This window comes from Microcaecilia unicolor, chromosome 1 (assembly GCF_901765095.1).
Source record: "Microcaecilia unicolor chromosome 1, aMicUni1.1, whole genome shotgun sequence".
Classification (NCBI taxonomy): Eukaryota; Metazoa; Chordata; class Amphibia; order Gymnophiona; family Siphonopidae; genus Microcaecilia; species Microcaecilia unicolor.
Genome location: NC_044031.1, coordinates 43,610,580 through 43,628,126, shown reverse-complemented (window position 1 = coordinate 43,628,126; position 17,547 = coordinate 43,610,580). Strand labels below are relative to the sequence as shown.

Below are 17,547 nucleotides of genomic sequence, written 5' to 3'. Positions count from 1 at the left end.
AATTATAAGGGGGAATGAGATTGTTCAATAGTTTTTGTATGATATTTGGTTTTTTTTAGATGGGAATCTAACATTGTCCAGTAGCTTTCATCTTTCTTATCTGCTCCCCAGTATCTCTCCACACTCGTCCTTCCCTACACCCCTTCCCGTGCACTCCGCTCCATGGATAAATCCTTCTTATCTGTTCCCTTCTCCACTACTGCCAACTCCAGACTTCGCGCCTTCTGTCTCGCTGCACCCTACGCCTGGAATAAACTTCCTGAGCCCCTACGTCTTGCCCCATCCTTGGCCACCTTTAAATCTAGACTGAAAGCCCACCTCTTTAACATTGCTTTTGACTCGTAACCACTTGTAACCACTCGCCTCCACCTACCCTCCTCTCTTCCTTCTCGTTCACATTAATTGATTTGATTTGCTTACTTTATTTATTTTTTGTCTATTAGATTGTAAGCTCTTTGAGCAGGGACTGTCTTTCTTCTATGTTTGTGCAGCGCTGCGTATGCCTTGTAGCACTATAGAAATGCTAAATAGTAGTAGTAGTAGTATTTTAATGTTTTTCTCTTTCCATTATTTTTGACAATTTATTCCATCAACTTAAACATGTACAACATGATATTTATAAAATATTTATTCTGATGATCTAACGGTTACAGTACAACATATTTATAAAATATTTATTCTGATGATCTAACGGTTACAGTAAAACATCTGAAATGTAAAATTGACAAACTACCGTAAAACAATAGACATAAAAATGAAGCAAACAGCAATTAATAAAGTATCAGCTAAAAACATACAATAAAACAACGTTCAGTAGCAGAGCGGAGGAGTGGTCTAATGGTTAGAGAATTGAGCCGAGAACTAGAGGAGCCCAGTTCAAATCCTACTGCATTTCCTTGTGATCTTAGGAATGTCGCTTAATTCTCCATTGCCTCAGGTACAATCCTAGACTGTAAACCCTCCAGAGACAGAAAAACACCTGTTGTACCTGAATGTACAATACTTTCATAGCTTTCGGGCTTGCAGGTGGTATAATAGGAAAAATAAGGGGGTCACATGAGCGGCAGCGGACGTGCGTCGCTTATGCTGCTTGGAGCCCCGTCTGTATCTTGGTCTTTTCACCGGTATCCCGGACATTGTAATTGTTCAAATTGCCCTCACCACTCCCCAATGTTATGGACAAATATTTAACGCAATCAACGATGGCGCAGGTGACCAAGGGTGCAAAGCACAAGGACGAGAAACAGAAACCTGCCGAGTCCATCATGGCGGTGGTCTCCCCGGCGGCCTCGCCTCCCCATCCAACCTCAGAAACCCTCATCCCGGATCTAACAGCCGCGGTGGTGCGGGCCCTTGACCCCAAATTTGATCAGCTGTCGGAGCAGATTACGGGCATCGCGGCCTTGATGTCGGAGCTGGCGCGCTGCACAGGGGAGTTAGAGACTAGAGTGGCAGAGGTGGAGGACGGCCATCAAGAACACGCAGGAGAGCTAGAACGGCTGTCCCGTCTGGTGCAAGATTGTTCTCAAAAAGTGGAGGACTTAGAAAATCGTTTGAGACGGGACAATTTACGCTTTGTAGGCTTCTCAGAGGCCCTACCGGATGCTCACCTGAAACAGACTTTGGAGACCTAGCTGCTGGCTACCTTCCTGGAGGCAGGAGAGGGCAGAGCAATCCGCTTGGAGCAGGCTCACCGGGTGGGCCCTAAGGCAGCAAGAGACTCACGCCCCCGGGTAGTGATAGCTAAGTTTCATTGCTGTTCGCAGAAGGCCGCCATCCTGAGAGCATATAAAAACAGCAGAGAGTCTACAAAATACGATGGCTCATTAATTCGCATCTTTCAAGATTACTTGGCGGCAATAGCGGTGCAACGTTGGGCCTTCTCCGGGGTCTGCACACAACTAGTGGATAAACAATACCGCTTTATGCTACAATATCCGGCAACCTTGAAGATCCAGACGAATGGCACGTGGAAGTCATTTGCGAAGCTGGAGGCCGCCTTAGAATGGTTGAGTCAGCAGAACACCTGAGTAGTGGACGGATAAGTAATCTCCTGCCACTTCGCGCTTGGGAACATGTTGCAATTGTTCAGCAACCACAAGTTTGAGTTTCTACATTGGGATGTGTGGAGTTAGTTTGGTTTCAAGGTACAAATCGTGAGGGCATGGCTTACAGAGCCTTGGACTTGTGAATCCGATGGGAGTGCCCTGGACTGGAGTCTGACAGTTGGAGCAGAGCCGTAGCCGGGCGGTGCCCGCAGGCTGAGCAAGGACATAGCCGAGAACTGACTCCCGGGATATTGGTGACTGATTTGCTTTAAAATTAGATTGGGCTGAGGATGGGGTTCCTGTAGCGTCTCAGACCCCTACTAACCACCCCTGTACACAGAGTGGTGGTCAGTTTCTTTGGGAAGTGGGTTATGTTTGGGGGTGGGAGAGAGGGAGGGGGGATAGGGAGGGTAGGGGGGTGGGTGAGGGGGGGCGAGAGGAAGGTAGGGAGGTGGGGGGGAAAAGGTGGGCAGAATGTATGGCAGAGTGTAATTACGGTGGGCTTGGAGTAAGTGTGGAAGGTGGGGTAGAGGCTGCGTGAGGGAGGCTTGGAGGCTTGTAGAATGGTGAATGGTTGATTTCCCCCGACCTGAGGCTGGGCAGCTGGGGGGGTACAGAGAAGTTTGACATCATTTGCAATGAATGTAGTGAAAGGTTGGTATTGTTAATGGCCCCACCAGTATGCTTTGTATCTTGGAACGTAGCAGGGATTACATCTCCCATTAAGTGCTCAAAAATCCTTTCCACCCTTAAGCGCCAGGGGGCCTCCATAGCATGTCTGCAGGAGACAGAGCTCTCTGATGAGGAGCACCGGAAGCTGCTTTTTCGCTTCTTCGGAGGGCCGACGGGGGGGGGGGGGGGGGGGGGAGTGGCAATATTGATCAAATGGGGTGTACCTCGTGTCTCGATTGGTGGCAAAGGACTCGGGGGGAAGGTACATCCTGATACATTTAAATTTTCTGGGCCAGGCATATTATTTGTGTGCAGTGTACGGTCCCAATACATATGATGCCAGTTTTTTTCACACGTTGGTCAATTTGGGCATTCAATATGACACTGCTCCCTGAATTATAGCGGGAGACTTTAACCAAGTCCTGGACCCGGCCTTAGATCGATCTGCCATTGGGGCTTGGAGAGCGCTGGCTAGGAGTAAGGGCTTACCGTACATATGCAGGCTTATGGATTTGTTGGACCCTTGGCAACTACTGCGCCCTCGGCGGAGAGATTATACCCATTTGTCGAGGGCCCACCGGACCTGGTCGTGCATTGATTACATTTTTGTTTCTACTTCTCTCTTTTCATGTGTGGTTGCGGCGGATATGAGCCCGCTGGTGATCTCAGATCACACACTGCTCTGGGTGGATATGTCGGCCGTGAGGTGCGACTGTCGAGAACCTGGAGATTCCCGTCATATCTTTTCGAAGATAGAGACTTGCGGGATTTTGTGATAAAGCGATGGGACCTTTTTGCAGCCACGAATGCGGCGCACACAGACGACCCAGAATTGTTCTGGGAAACATCAAAGGCGGTTATGAGGGGGAGATTATTAGCTATGTGAGCGCACGGAACAGGAGGATTTCGCAGGGGATCCTCCTGCTAGAGCGCACGTATCAAGAGGCCAAGAGAGCCCACATACGCCAGCCTTCCCAAACGAACCACGACAATGTAACAGCGGCCCTCGTGGCCTTAAATTTGTTGCTTCACAAGTGCATGAAGAAGCAGCTGTTTTCTCGTCGCTGCCGGTTTCATAAATTTGGTAACCGCCCGGGCAAGCTGTTGGCTCGAGTAGTTAAAGCTTGGTTGGATCGGACGTTTGTCCTCACATTATTAGCGCCAAACGGCTCCCATAGATACCATCCTGAAGATATCATGCGCATATTTTATGACAACTTCTCTCAGACCTACCAGAAGGGCGAACAGCAGAGTGGTCCTTCTTTGGAGGAGTATCTGATGGACTCAGGTCTTCCGACTCTCTCCTTGGCGGCTAGAGCCCAACTGAGTGCCCCACTTCAGACCCGAGAAGTACAACAAATCATTAAAACTTTATCAGCGGGCACCGCTCCGAGAATGGATGGCTTCTCCCCAGAGTACTATAAATTATTAGTCCACCAAGTAAGTGTACCTCTCACTCTTTTCTTTGAGGAGGTAGTGGCGGGGGGGGGGGGGGGGTAAATCGCCTGCTAGAGCGAATGAAACGCTTATTGTGCTTATTCCCAAGCCGGGTAAGCCCCCCGAACTACCAGGGTCCTACCGCCCGATTTCGCTTCTCAATGTAGACTTGAAAATCCTGGCCAGAATTTTGGCAGATAGGTTAGCCCTTCATCTTCCGACTCTGATGGACGACCATCAGGTTGGCTTTGTGAAGGGGGCGACATCCTGGTCTGAACGTCCGCAGAGCCTTGTTAGCAGTGGCCCAAGCTGAGTCCTCCCACCAACCGCTGTTATTGGTGGGATTGGACGCAGAGAAAGCTTTCGACTGCGTTAACAGGGACTATCTTTTTGCAGTGTTGCGATTTGTGGGCTTGTCGGGATGATACTTGCAGGCAGTGGGAATGTTGTATTCTGACCCAGCGGCCCGGGTTTTGGTGAATGGGATGCATTCTCCTAGCTTCCCGGTGAGCAGAGGCACCAGGCAGGGATGCCCGTTATCTCCTCTTCTGTTTTTGGTATATTTGGAACCCCTTCTTAGAAGCATTGTGAGAGATCCATCGATCACTGGTGTAACGTTACCCCAACTCACCATTAAGTCCCTAGCTTATGCGGATGACATTCTGCTTGTTCTAACACACCCCCAGGAATCATTAGCATCAGTCTTGGAAACTATTGAGGAATTTGGATATTACTCCGGTTTTCGGATGAATTTGCAAAAATTGGAAGCGCTGCCGGTCCCATTCTCGGTACAGTCAGTCTGGGTGGGGCCTTTCCCATTACGATGGGCTACTGACCATCTCCAGTATCTTGGTATTCGGATTCCAGCATCGTTGAAACAGTTGTGTAATATCAACTTGGCTCCCTTGTGGTCTGCGACCAAACTCTCCTTATAGATGTGGCAACATCTCCCGTTATCCTTGTGGGGTAGAATTGCAATATATAATATGATCTTGGTCTCCAAGTGGCTGTACAGTGGTGGAAATAAGTATTTGATCCCTTGCTGATTTTGTAAGTTTGCCCACTGACAAAGACATGAGCAGCCCATAATTGAAGGGTAGGTTATTGGTAACAGTGAGAGATAGCACATCACAAATTAAATCCGGAAAATCACATTGTGGAAAGTATATGAATTTATTTGCATTCTGCAGAGGGAAATAAGTATTTGATCCCCCACCAACCAGTAAGAGATCTGGCCCCTACAGACCAGGTAGATGCTCCAAATCAACTCGTTACCTGCATGACAGACAGCTGTCGGCAATGGTCACCTGTATGAAAGACACCTGTCCACAGACTCAGTGAATCAGTCAGACTCTAACCTCTACAAAATGGCCAAGAGCAAGGAGCTGTCTAAGGATGTCAGGGACAAGATCATACACCTGCACAAGGCTGGAATGGGCTACAAAACCATCAGTAAGACGCTGGGCGAGAAGGAGACAACTGTTGGTGCCATAGTAAGAAAATGGAAGAAGTACAAAATGACTGTCAATCGACAAAGATCTGGGGCTCCACGCAAAATCTCACCTCGTGGGGTATCCTTGATCATGAGGAAGGTTAGAAATCAGCCTACAACTACAAGGGGGGAACTTGTCAATGATCTCAAGGCAGCTGGGACCACTGTCACCACGAAAACCATTGGTAACACATTACGACATAACGGATTGCAATCCTGCAGTGCCCGCAAGGTCCCCCTGCTCCGGAAGGCACATGTGACGGCCCGTCTGAAGTTTGCCAGTGAACACCTGGATGATGCCGAGAGTGATTGGGAGAAGGTGCTGTGGTCAGATGAGACAAAAATTGAGCTCTTTGGCATGAACTCAACTCGCCGTGTTTGGAGGAAGAGAATGCTGCCTATGACCCAAAGAACACCGTCCCCACTGTCAAGCATGGAGGTGGAAATGTTATGTTTTGGGGGTGTTTCTCTGCTAAGGGCACAGGACTACTTCACCGCATCAATGGGAGAATGGATGGGGCCATGTACCGTACAATTCTGAGTGACAACCTCCTTCCCTCCGCCAGGGCCTTAAAAATGGGTCGTGGCTGGGTCTTCCAGCACGACAATGACCCAAAACATACAGCCAAGGCAACAAAGGAGTGGCTCAGGAAGAAGCACATTAGGGTCATGGAGTAGCCTAGCCAGTCACCAGACCTTAATCCCATTGAAAACTTATGGAGGGAGCTGAAGCTGCGAGTTGCCAAGCGACAGCCCAGAACTCTTAATGATTTAGAGATGATCTGCAAAGAGGAGTGGACCAAAATTCCTCCTGACATGTGTGCAAACCTCATCATCAACTACAGAAGACGTCTGACCGCTGTGCTTGCCAACAAGGGTTTTGCCACCAAGTATTAGGTCTTGTTTGCCAGAGGGATTAAATACTTATTTCCCTCTGCAGAATGCAAATAAATTCATATACTTTCCACAATGTGATTTTCCGGATTTAATTTGTGATGTGCTATCTCTCACTGTTACCAATAACCTACCCTTCAATTATGGGCTGCTCATGTCTTTGTCAGTGGGCAAACTTACAAAATCAGCAAGGGATCAAATACTTATTTCCACCACTGTATGTGGTCCAGGTGTTGTCACTTTTTATTTTAAGAAAAGATGAACGGCTGTTGCATCGCCTGCTAGTGAAATTCTTCTGGAACGGAAGGCGGTCTCGCGTCTCCTTCCCGCAGACGTACCTCCCGGCGAGCAAGGGAGGTTTGGGAGTGCTTAGTATAAAGATGTTCTCCGTAGTGGCTTGTATGAGACATATTACTGATTGGTACCGGGGTACTTCCTTTTTTTCCTTCCTGAATACGGAACCAAAGGTGTTGGTTCCCAGGGCCTTCTCTCCAAGTGCACAGAGTTTCCAGGTGCTTTTTGGCTAGGATCAGGCGACCCTCAGGGGGAGGAATGCTGGCTTCGGCCTAACCCCTGGTAAGCCTTTCCTCAGCTGAGAGGTGCCCACCTCTACCACCGGCTGCCTTTCAGGTGCTGTGGAGGACTTGCAGCTCATCTGCATATCCTTACAGCCTTCTCCGGGGTGACACCCAGGTCCACCCCGATCCACTCAGGGCCTCCGCTCTAGGGCATTTTTCTCTTTGTATCTAATCTTTTTCCAGTTGCTAAAGTACCTTAATCGTTTATGGCCCCTATTCACATTCTCTTCCTAGCTCTGTCCCTTCCTAATCTTTTCCCTCACCCCCTACCTCTCTCCGCTACAGGAACTCACTTCCCATCCATTGACTTCATCACCTCACCTTCTCTCCTACCCTCTTCCTCCCTCTTGGCTTTTAATCTCCGTCTCTTTCTTCCCTCCATTTTGCCTTCCCCATTCCACCTATATACCTCTCGCCTTCGACGCCTTCGTGGCCACACCTCTCCTACTCTCCTCCGCTCTCTTTTACTCCTTCTCTTACTCTCAGCTGGTCACATCAATCCCAATCCTGGCCCTCCTCACCAACTATTATCCAAACTCTACAGATCTCACCGTGACCTCTCTAACCTCATCTCTATTCCTCTACTCCCCTCCTCTTCTCTGCCCTTCTCTTGCGCCCTATGGAATGCCCGCTCTATCTGTAACAAACTCCCCTATATCCAGGACCTCTTTATCTCGCGTCACCTCCATCTGCTCGCCATAACAGAAACCTGGCTCTGCCCTGATGACTCTGCTTCAGTCGCAGCCCTGTGCCATGGCGGTTATCTATTTTCGCATACTCCTCGCCCTGCTGGCCGTGGGGGCGGTGTTGGACTACTTCTCTCTCCCTCCTCCAGATTTCAACCCCTTCTTCCACCTCAATCTCACTGTTTTTCCTCCTTTGAAGTCCACTCTATCCGCCTTTTCTCTCCTCTGCCTCTTCGAATAGCGGTCATTTATCGTCCCCCTGATAAGTCCCTTTCATCCTTTCTCAGTGACTTTGACGCCTGGCTTGCCTTCTTCCATGATCCTTCCTCCCCCTCGCTCATCCTTGGTGACTTTAATATTCCTGCTAATGATCCTTCCAACTCTTATATTTCCAAGTTACTCGCTTTAACGTCGTCCTTTAATCTCCAACTATGCTCCACCTCCCCCACTCATCAAAATGGTCACTGTCTTGATCTCATCTTCTCCTCCAACTGTTCACCTTCTAGTTTCCTTGCCTCTGATCATCCCTCCTCTGATCACCATCTTATAACTTTCACACTTAAATCTCCTCCCTCCCAGTCCCGTCCTATCCTATCTAATCTATCTAGGGATCTTCACGATATTGACCCTTCATCTCTATCCTCCCATGTTTCAAACCTCCTCTCTACTGTGGCACCATCCACGTCTGTCAACGAGGCTGTTTCTTCTTACAACAATACTCTATCCTCTGCCTTAGACACTCTTGCACCTTTGATGACCCGCCCTGTAAGGCGTACAAAACCCCAACCTTGGCTGACTTCTAATATCCGCTACCTACGTTCCTGTACCCGCTCCGCCGAACGCCTCTGGCGGAAATCTCGGGCCCTTGCTGATTTCTTACACTTTAAGTTCATGCTGACCTCCTTCCAATCTGCTCTTTTACGTGCCAAACAGGATTATTATATCCAACTGACCAACTCTCTTGGCTCTAATCCTCGACTTCTCTTCACCACATTGAACTCTCTCCTCAAGGTGCCCCCTCCACCAACTCCCCCTTCATTATCTCCTCAGACCCTTGCTGAATTCTTTCACAACAAGGTTCAAAAGATAAACCTTGCTTTCTCTACCTCACCAGCTCTCCCTCCACTAGTCCGTTCCCCTCTCTCTCCTTCCCCTCATTCCCTTTCCTCCTTTCCTGAAGTTACTATTGAGGAAACTACACTTCTCCTTTCTTCCTCAAAATGTACCACCTGTTCCTCTGATCCCATTCCCACCCACCTTCTTAATGCCATCTCTCCTACTCTTATTCCTATTATCTGTCACATTCTCAACCTCTCACTTTCCACTGCGACTGTCCCTGCTGCCTTTAAACATGCTGTGGTCACACCTCTCCTTAAGAAGCCTTCACTTGACCCTACTTGTCCCTCTAATTACCGACCCATCTCCCTCCTTCCTTTTCTCTCCAAATTACTTGAGCGTGCTGTTCACCGCTGCTGCCTTGATTTTCTCTCCTCAAATGCTATTCTTGACCCATTACAATCTGGTTTTCGCCCTCTCCACTCAACCGAAACTGCGCTTACTAAGGTCTCCAATGACCTATTACTGGCTGAATCCAGAGGTCAATATTCCATCCTCATTCTTCTTGATCTTTCCGCTGCTTTTGACACTGTCGATCACAGCATACTTCTCGATACCCTGTCCTCACTTGGATTCCAGGGCTCTGTCCTTTCCTGGTTCTCTTCCTACCTCTCCCTCCGCACCTTTAGTGTTCACTCTGGTGGATCCTCTTCTACTTCTATCCCTCTGCCTGTCGGCATACCTCAGGGTTCTGTTCTTGGTCCCCTCCTCTTTTCTATCTACACTTCTTCCCTTGGTTCATTAATCTCATCCCATTGCTTTTCCTACCATCTCTATGCTGATGACTCCCAAATCTACCTTTCTACCCCTGATATCTCACCTTGCATCCAAACCAAAGTTTCAGCATGCTTGTCTGACATTGCTGCCTGGATGTCTCAACGCCACCTGAAATTAAATATGACCAAAACCGAGCTTCTCATTTTCCCCCCCAAACCCACCTCCCCGCTCCCCCCGTTTTCTATTTCTGTTGATGGCTCTCTCATTCTCCCTGTCTCCTCAGCTCGAAACCTTGGGGTCATCTTTGACTCTTCTCTCTCCTTCTCTGCTCATATCCAGCAGACCGCCAAGACCTGTCGTTTCTTTCTTTACAACATCCGTAAAATCCGCCCCTTTCTTTCCGAGCACTCTACCAAAACCCTCATCCACACCCTTGTCACCTCTCGTTTAGACTACTGCAATCTGCTTCTTGCTGGCCTCCCACTTAGTCACCTCTCCCCTCTCCAGTCGGTTCAAAACTCTGCTGCCCGTCTCATCTTCCGCCAGGGTCGCTTTACTCATACTACCCCTCTCCTCAAGACCCTTCACTGGCTCCCTATCCGTTTTCGCATCCTGTTCAAACTTCTTCTACTAACCTATAAATGTATTCACTCTGCTGCTCCCCAGTATCTCTCCACACTCGTCCTTCCCTACACCCCTTCCCGTGCACTCCGCTCCATGGATAAATCCTTCTTATCTGTTCCCTTCTCCACTACTGCCAACTCCAGACTTTGCGCCTTCTGTCTCGCTGCACCCTACGCCTGGAATAAACTTCCTGAGCCCCTACGTCTTGCCCCATCCTTGGCCACCTTTAAATCTAGACTGAAAACCCACCTCTTTAACATTGCTTTTGACTCGTAACCACTTGTAACCACTCGCCTCCACCTACCCTCCTCTCTTCCTTCCCGTTCACATTAATTGATTTGATTTGCTTACTTTATTTATTTTTTTTGTCTATTAGATTGTAAGCTCTTTGAGCAGGGACTGTCTTTCTTCTATGTTTGTGCAGCGCTGCGTACGCCTTGTAGCGCTATAGAAATGCTAAATAGTAGTAGTAGTAGTAGTAGTAGTTGAGTTCCTTCCGTTTTAGTTACTGGCTTGATGCACCTACTGGACGCGCCCCTACCAAACCAGGATTTGCCCCTCTATTTGCACCACTACGGAGGGCATGGCATTGGATCTGTAAGCTCCGGGGTTTTGAGGCGCACTCTTCTCCTTTGCTACCGATTGGGAGCAACGCTGATTTCCCGGTGGGCACGACCTCAGTGATATTTCGGTGGTGGAGAGAGGGGGGGGGGGACTATCTTTCTTTTTCAAGTGCTGACAAAGAATGGTACATGTAAATCATTCCAAGAATTGTGTGGGAGTGGTCATCTTTCCCCCTGGGCATTTCTGCCGTACCTACAATTATGCTATTACATCAGATTGCTCCCGGGGGCTTCGCTGACCTCGAGGAGACGGAAACAACTTGTAGAATTATATGACTTGGAGGCGCAGCTTTCGGTTCCCCTAAAACATTTTCATAACCAGCTTAGAGAAGCGCTTCCTGGGCAGAGTTATGGAACTTTGGCACAGGCTTGGTCCGGGGAATTGGGATTCTGTGTTCAGGATACAGTTTTGCAGTCTTGCTTAAATACCTGCTATAAAACTTTTGGATGTGTGACTTTACGTGAGTTGCAATATAAATTTATTATGCGACTATACATCTCACCGCATAGAGCTTTCAGAGCTACTTTGAGACCCCAGGATGATTGTCTGAAATGTCCGGGACTAGGGGCACACTTGGGCCACATGTTCTGGCTCTGTCCCCCTGTACGAACCTTTTGGACTCTATTGTGTGCTTTTGTGGGGGGATATCCAGCAGACAGCTAAGACCTGTCGCTTCTTCCTCTATAATATTAGCAAAATTCGCCCATTCCTCTCTGAACAGACCACCCGAACCCTCGTCCACTCGCTCGTTACCTCTCGTCTTGACTATTGCAACCTTCTCCTCGCTGGCCTCCCGCTTAGCCACCTATCCCCCCTTCAATCTGTCCAAAATTCCGCCGCACGTCTTATCTACCGCGTGAACCGGTACTCTCATATCACCCCTCTCCTCAAGTCGCTTCACTGGCTCCCAATCCACTACCGTATACAGTTCAAGCTTCTCCTATTGACCTTCAAGTGCACTCAATCTGCTGCCCCCCATTACCTCTCTACCCTCCTCTCCCCGTATGTTCCCACCCGTAACCTCCGCTCTCAGGACAAATCACTCCTATCTGTACCCTTCTCCACCGCTAACTCCAGACTCCGCCCCGTCTGCCTCGCAGCACCTTATGCCTGGAACAGACTTCCTGAGCCCATACGCCATGCGCCCTCCCTGCCCATCTTCAAGTCCTTACTCAAGGCCCATCTCTTCTCCCTTGCTTTTGGCGCGTAACCACCTTCCCCATTCCTGTTACTTACACTGACTACGTAGTATGTTACCGTTAGATTGTAAGCTCTCTTGAGCAGGGACTGTCCCTCCCCGTGTTTAAACTTGTACAGCGCTGCGTAACCCTGGCAGCGCTATAGAAATGCTAAGTAGTAGAAGTAGATGTCGGCATTTCTCCGACGAGCAGCCATCATGGGGAAAAAGACTATACTGTCTGCCTGGTTGTCGATGGATCCACCTTCCCTGCAGCAGTGGCGATTTCTTATGATTTCCTTGAGTGCGATGGAACGTAGAGATGTGGAAGACTTGACCTCACAGAGGGGAGACCGTTTGTTCCAACGTTGTTCCCCCTTCTGGGACACCTTAACATCGATAGCCTGCAGTAGGATTTTGAATGGGTAAAGCCCACAGGGGAGGGGAGGGGGGAGGGGGCTGCTGGGGGAGGGGGAGTCTTGAGGGGTATGTAGGAGTCCATATCTGGGGTTGTAACAAAAGGAAAATGTTGTGATTCTACTCAGTTACTGTTGTTAACCGCGATCTCTTGTTATTGAATAAATAAAGATTAAAAAAAAAATAATAGGAAAAATAAAATAGGCTATGATTTTTATATTGGAATTTCTCTTTATCTACAAAAATCATAAAGATTGTCCGTCTCCTTTTGCAAGACTTAGATATGAAGTTATAGGGTACTTCTGTGTAAACAGTTTCTCTTGAAATATATTAAAATAATTACAGTTTTGAAAAAAAAAATAAGTGGCTTCTACCTCTTGTAAAAGAAGATGTAGGAGGAGGATATGGTGATATGTCATAGGGGCACACTTCTGACATACTACTTGGAGAAACGCTCAGTTGATCTTTGGTGAAAAGCATGTTTGTAGAGTTACAATATTTGCAACTCTACAAACATGTTTTGTTTTATAATTTTTTATTTAATTGTTTAAAGGTTTCTTGCTTGGAGACCATGTGGGTATCCAAGGCCAATGTGATTCAGAGGCGTGGGCGTGCGGGTCGCTGTCAGTCTGGGTTCTCCTACCACCTTTTCACCCGTGAGCGTCTTGCAAAAATGGAGAACTTCCAGGTTCCAGAAATCCTACGCACACCACTGGAGACACTAGTGGTTCAAGCAAAGATCCACATGCCGGAGATAACTGTGAGTGAGCCTGGAGTTGGGGGAAGGCTATATGAATTTTAGTGCCTGAAAACAGGAGTGACTGGGGAGTATGGTGGCAAGCTGTGTCCTCTGTACAGAACTAGAAGACTTAACTTATTGTCTCTGGAATCTGAGATTTGAGGTAAACATTCCATCTTTTGTGTGAGGGTCATTCACTTTGTTTCTCTGAGACTCTAGACCTACATACATCCAAAATAGTTCACAGTTTATTTACATTACATAAAATCTGGAACAGAAATCCATAAAATGATAGGAAAGGTCTCACAAACATACCTACAAAGAATAGCAATTAACTGAGTGCAAGTACAGGCAAACTAACTATCTAGTTGGGCACACTGGCATAACCCCACATGCCTTGTGGAAAAACCATGTTTTTAAGGCTGTCTTAAATTTTGTGAACGATTTCCCTGGATATCCATGGGGCACAAGGTCATTCCAGAGCCGTGATGCCCCCCCCCCCCCAAAAAAAAATAGAAAACGGGTTGCCGGGCTCATTTGTAGTGACCAATATTGCAGTGAATCTCAAGAGATTGAGGGCAGAGACATATAATGGCAATCAAAATGGAGGATGGGTGTGGCGGGGGATGGGGGTGGAAATCTGAAAAAGGTAAAATTTGTGTGTCAAAGCAGGTGGGTGCTTGTTTTATTATTGCAATGATGTTGCACACTATTGGGCTTCAGTAAAGATGATTTTTCAAGAAATGGCAATCAAGAAAATTAGAAATTTACCATGGTGGAAACCTGGGCTTGATTATTTCTCTCAGCTCTTGGTTCTTGGATTGCTATAGACTGAGACTGCTGTGTAGCCTGCTTTTACAACAGCAGAAGGGTCTCTAACAGCAAACAGCATGCAACAGTGACATTTCTGGTTGGACTAGAGGTATAAAGGCAATGAGAGCCATAATCTGTGGCCTTAGCTTAAGCAACAAGGTAACAAAAACAGATGGAGGTTGTGTGTTCAGTACTAAAAGGGTTGTTAAAACAATCAAATAAAAGCATGAATAAGTGACCAGCCCAGATACAAACCATTTATTAAAAACTAAAATTAAAACAAATCCTAAAACAGATGTGTAAAACCTAAATATACTATATTCTCTCTAATAATCTCCCAGGCTATTAAAACATTAGGTTTTCTGAAGTCTAGGGTAGGTTATTAATAGAGGCAACATGTCTGTCCTGCAGCCCTCCTCCCTAGGATGACCATTTCTCCCCTCCCTATTTCTGTCTGCCACCCTGCCCCCCCCCCCCCCCCCTCCGCAATAACCACCATTTCTCTCCTTAACTCTTCACTTTCCCCCCGCCCCCTCCCGACAACTGGATCTCTCTTCCGACCTCATCTCAAGGTTATGGTGCTAGGCTGGGTTTGTGGCCTGGAGCATGTGCAGATGCTCTATGCCCTGCCCTGGCCCAGCCACCATAACCGCGTGACGAGGTAAGAAGAGAGATTTGGTTGTTGCTTGGGGGGAGGGGAGCAATGCCGAGGGGGGGTGGGAGATTGGTGGAATCGTAATGTGGTCTGAAGACCAAATTTTCCAGTATTTTTGAGTTCTTAAGCAGGGGTTATTGGAGGTGGGTGTTTATTAGAGACAATACAATATACATACAGCAAAGGCATTAAAACAAATTATCAGTGTGTAGTGGGGGTGGTTTTCCTTTTTGTCCTATTGGTACGATTCATATATATATATTTTATTTTTTGAAGTCTTTATTGAGCATTGAAAAGACAATACAACAGCAGGTAAAACATAAGAGTAAATGCAAAATGCCGTTCAAGGCAAACACAACCAGAGTACCCTACAGCATGAATTCTGCCACACTAAGAGCATACAAAAATAATCTCAGTACAGCTATGGTTACAAACTAGAACCCCAGATGTTTTGGTATTTTTGATCAAGTACCCTCACACTTTGATATATTTTGTAACAATTTGTTTGATGCCTTTGTTTTATGTATATTTAGGTTTTAAGTATCTGTCTTAGGATTTGTTTTTAATTTTAGTTTGTAAAAAATGGTTTGTATATGGACTGTTCCTTTTTTTATGCTTGTAATTAATGTATTGATTTATTGTAACACCTGCTTTAGTATTGATCAAATGCATATTCTTCATCCTGCTTTTTTGTTGCCTTTACAAATTGCAGGTTGGTGATACCACCACAGTTCTTGTGTACATTTTCAGTAGTGAATGTTCATTGATCTTAGTATTTTGTTCCAGGCTGTCGATTTTCTCTCAGAAGCTGTGGAGTGTCCAGACATAAGAGCCATTGAGGAGGCTGTGAGGCTTCTGCAGGAAATTGGTGAGTCTGGAAGGGAAATGATAGGCATTTATAATCACAGGTATGTAACATTTGGAGGAGAAAACTCAACCAAATGTGTTTATTTCCAATTTGTTCTTATTAAAACTTTAACTGTCCATGGTGCTTTAGTTTTTGTGTTTTTGTGGGAAGAAAATGACCATAGAGTGTCAAGGTTTTAATTAGTCCCTAACCAAAAATAATGAGATCACAATCTAATCATACAAATAATCTCCAAGAATAGATTGTTTAAAAAAAAAAATACAAAAACTTCCTTGTCATCTAGACCAGACTAGTGGGTTATGCCCATCTGCCAGCGGATGGAGACAGACAAAAGTAGTTTCAAGTAATTTGTCCCTTAAGGATATTGTGCAGCCTGGAATGTTCAGTATTTTCTGTCTCTCCAAGTGGATGGTAGTTGGATCGTGCAGCTCCTTCTTGGTGTTGATCTGGCAGCTCCTGAACCAGTTTCTTGTCGGTATCCATTGAGCAAGAGGTTACTCCAAGTGGGGCCTCATAATCGACTTGTAGAGGATCATCAACACCTCCTTTCTTCTGCTGATTATACCCCACTCTATGCAGTCTAGCGTCCTTCTGGTCACGGCCGTCGCCTTTTCATATTGTTTCTTCACCTTTAGGTCCTCAGACACCAATACCCCAAGGTCTCTGTCCTGAGTTAAGCTTATTAATCTCTCCCCTCCTATCCGGTATCTCTCTTTTGTGTTTCTGTACCCCAAGTGCATCATTCTACACTTCTTGGCATTAAATTTTAACTAATGGGCTCCAGATTTTTTTTTGTTTTATATTACTACACACCATTTATTGTGTCTATATATCTTTACATATATAAACATAAAAATATGTAGTATGCCTTTCCTTCAGCACAAGTACGCTCCACATTCACACCATTGAAGTCAAAGCCTATAAAAATATGTAGTATGCCTTTCCTTCAGCACAATTACGCTCCACATTCACACCATTGAAGTCAAAGCCTATAAAAATATGTAGTATGCCTTTCCTTCAGCACAATTACGCTCCACATTCACACCATTGAAGTCAAAGCCTAACAGCAATACTAATGAACCTTTTGATAGAGCTTGACATAATGTTGCTGAATAGTGGTTTAGCACCACACGCTAACAATGTCTTTGAAGTCTGTTCCCAAAGTCTTATAGCGTGTATCTATTAGTTGTAGACACACTTTACGATGTGTCTAGGTTTATTCTTCATTAAACCACATATATACTCAATTCACCACTTATCTCCTGTTGCTTCGAAGGCAACACTTGCAGTTCATAAATCAGGCTTGACGAATGGTTTAACACCAAATGAAAACCTCATTGCATGGCTTTATTGTGTCCCTTTGGCTTAAACGATAGGACGTGGTCGTGATTAGCTGGCTTCAAAATCCTCAACCATTTGATTACATTCCTAGTAAACGAGCGGTTCCTCAAATCAGGACCGCATTTTGTGTAACTTCCTCAGGAGGAACCACTTCTTAAATCTATAACAATCAAACGACATATCCTATCATAGACAATCCTAAATAGATTCAACAATCAACACTAATTATTTGCTCAGTTATTTAATACTTGTAATAATAGTTATATCGGCTGCTTACCGGCGGGACCGTCATCACTGAACATTACTTTCCCCTCGCAGTCGCTTCCAGGTTTATATACCTGACCTTTTGCACGTTTTCTTTTCATATTTAAAGAGACATGACTTCACACAAGATATATAGACACAATAAATGGTGTGTAGTAATATAAAACAAAAAAATCTGGAGCCCTCTAGTACAATTTATTAAAATTCAAGACTCTGGTATTCTATGATTGTCCCTAATACTTAAGTAGGATTAAATTTTAACTGCCAGACCCTTGACTATTCTTCTAACATTCGGAGATACCTTCTCATCGTTTCTAGTCCCTCCAGGGTATCTACTCTATTTGCTATTTTCATGTCATCTGCAAAAAGGCAAACCTTTCTTTCC

The 17,547-nt window shown here is 46.1% G+C and overlaps 1 protein-coding gene across 2 annotated transcripts in view; it reads left to right on the top strand.

Annotated features, from left to right (window-relative positions):
• DHX30 (DExH-box helicase 30) overlaps positions 1 to 17,547 on the top strand; it is a 176,616-nt gene that overhangs the window by 100,365 nt on the left and 58,704 nt on the right. For both annotated transcript variants that reach the window (XM_030196609.1, XM_030196598.1), the window contains 2 exons: positions 13,036 to 13,242; positions 15,476 to 15,557. In XM_030196609.1, the coding sequence (XP_030052469.1) occupies positions 13,036 to 13,242; positions 15,476 to 15,557 (289 nt within the window). The remainder of the gene's footprint in view (positions 1 to 13,035; positions 13,243 to 15,475; positions 15,558 to 17,547) is intronic.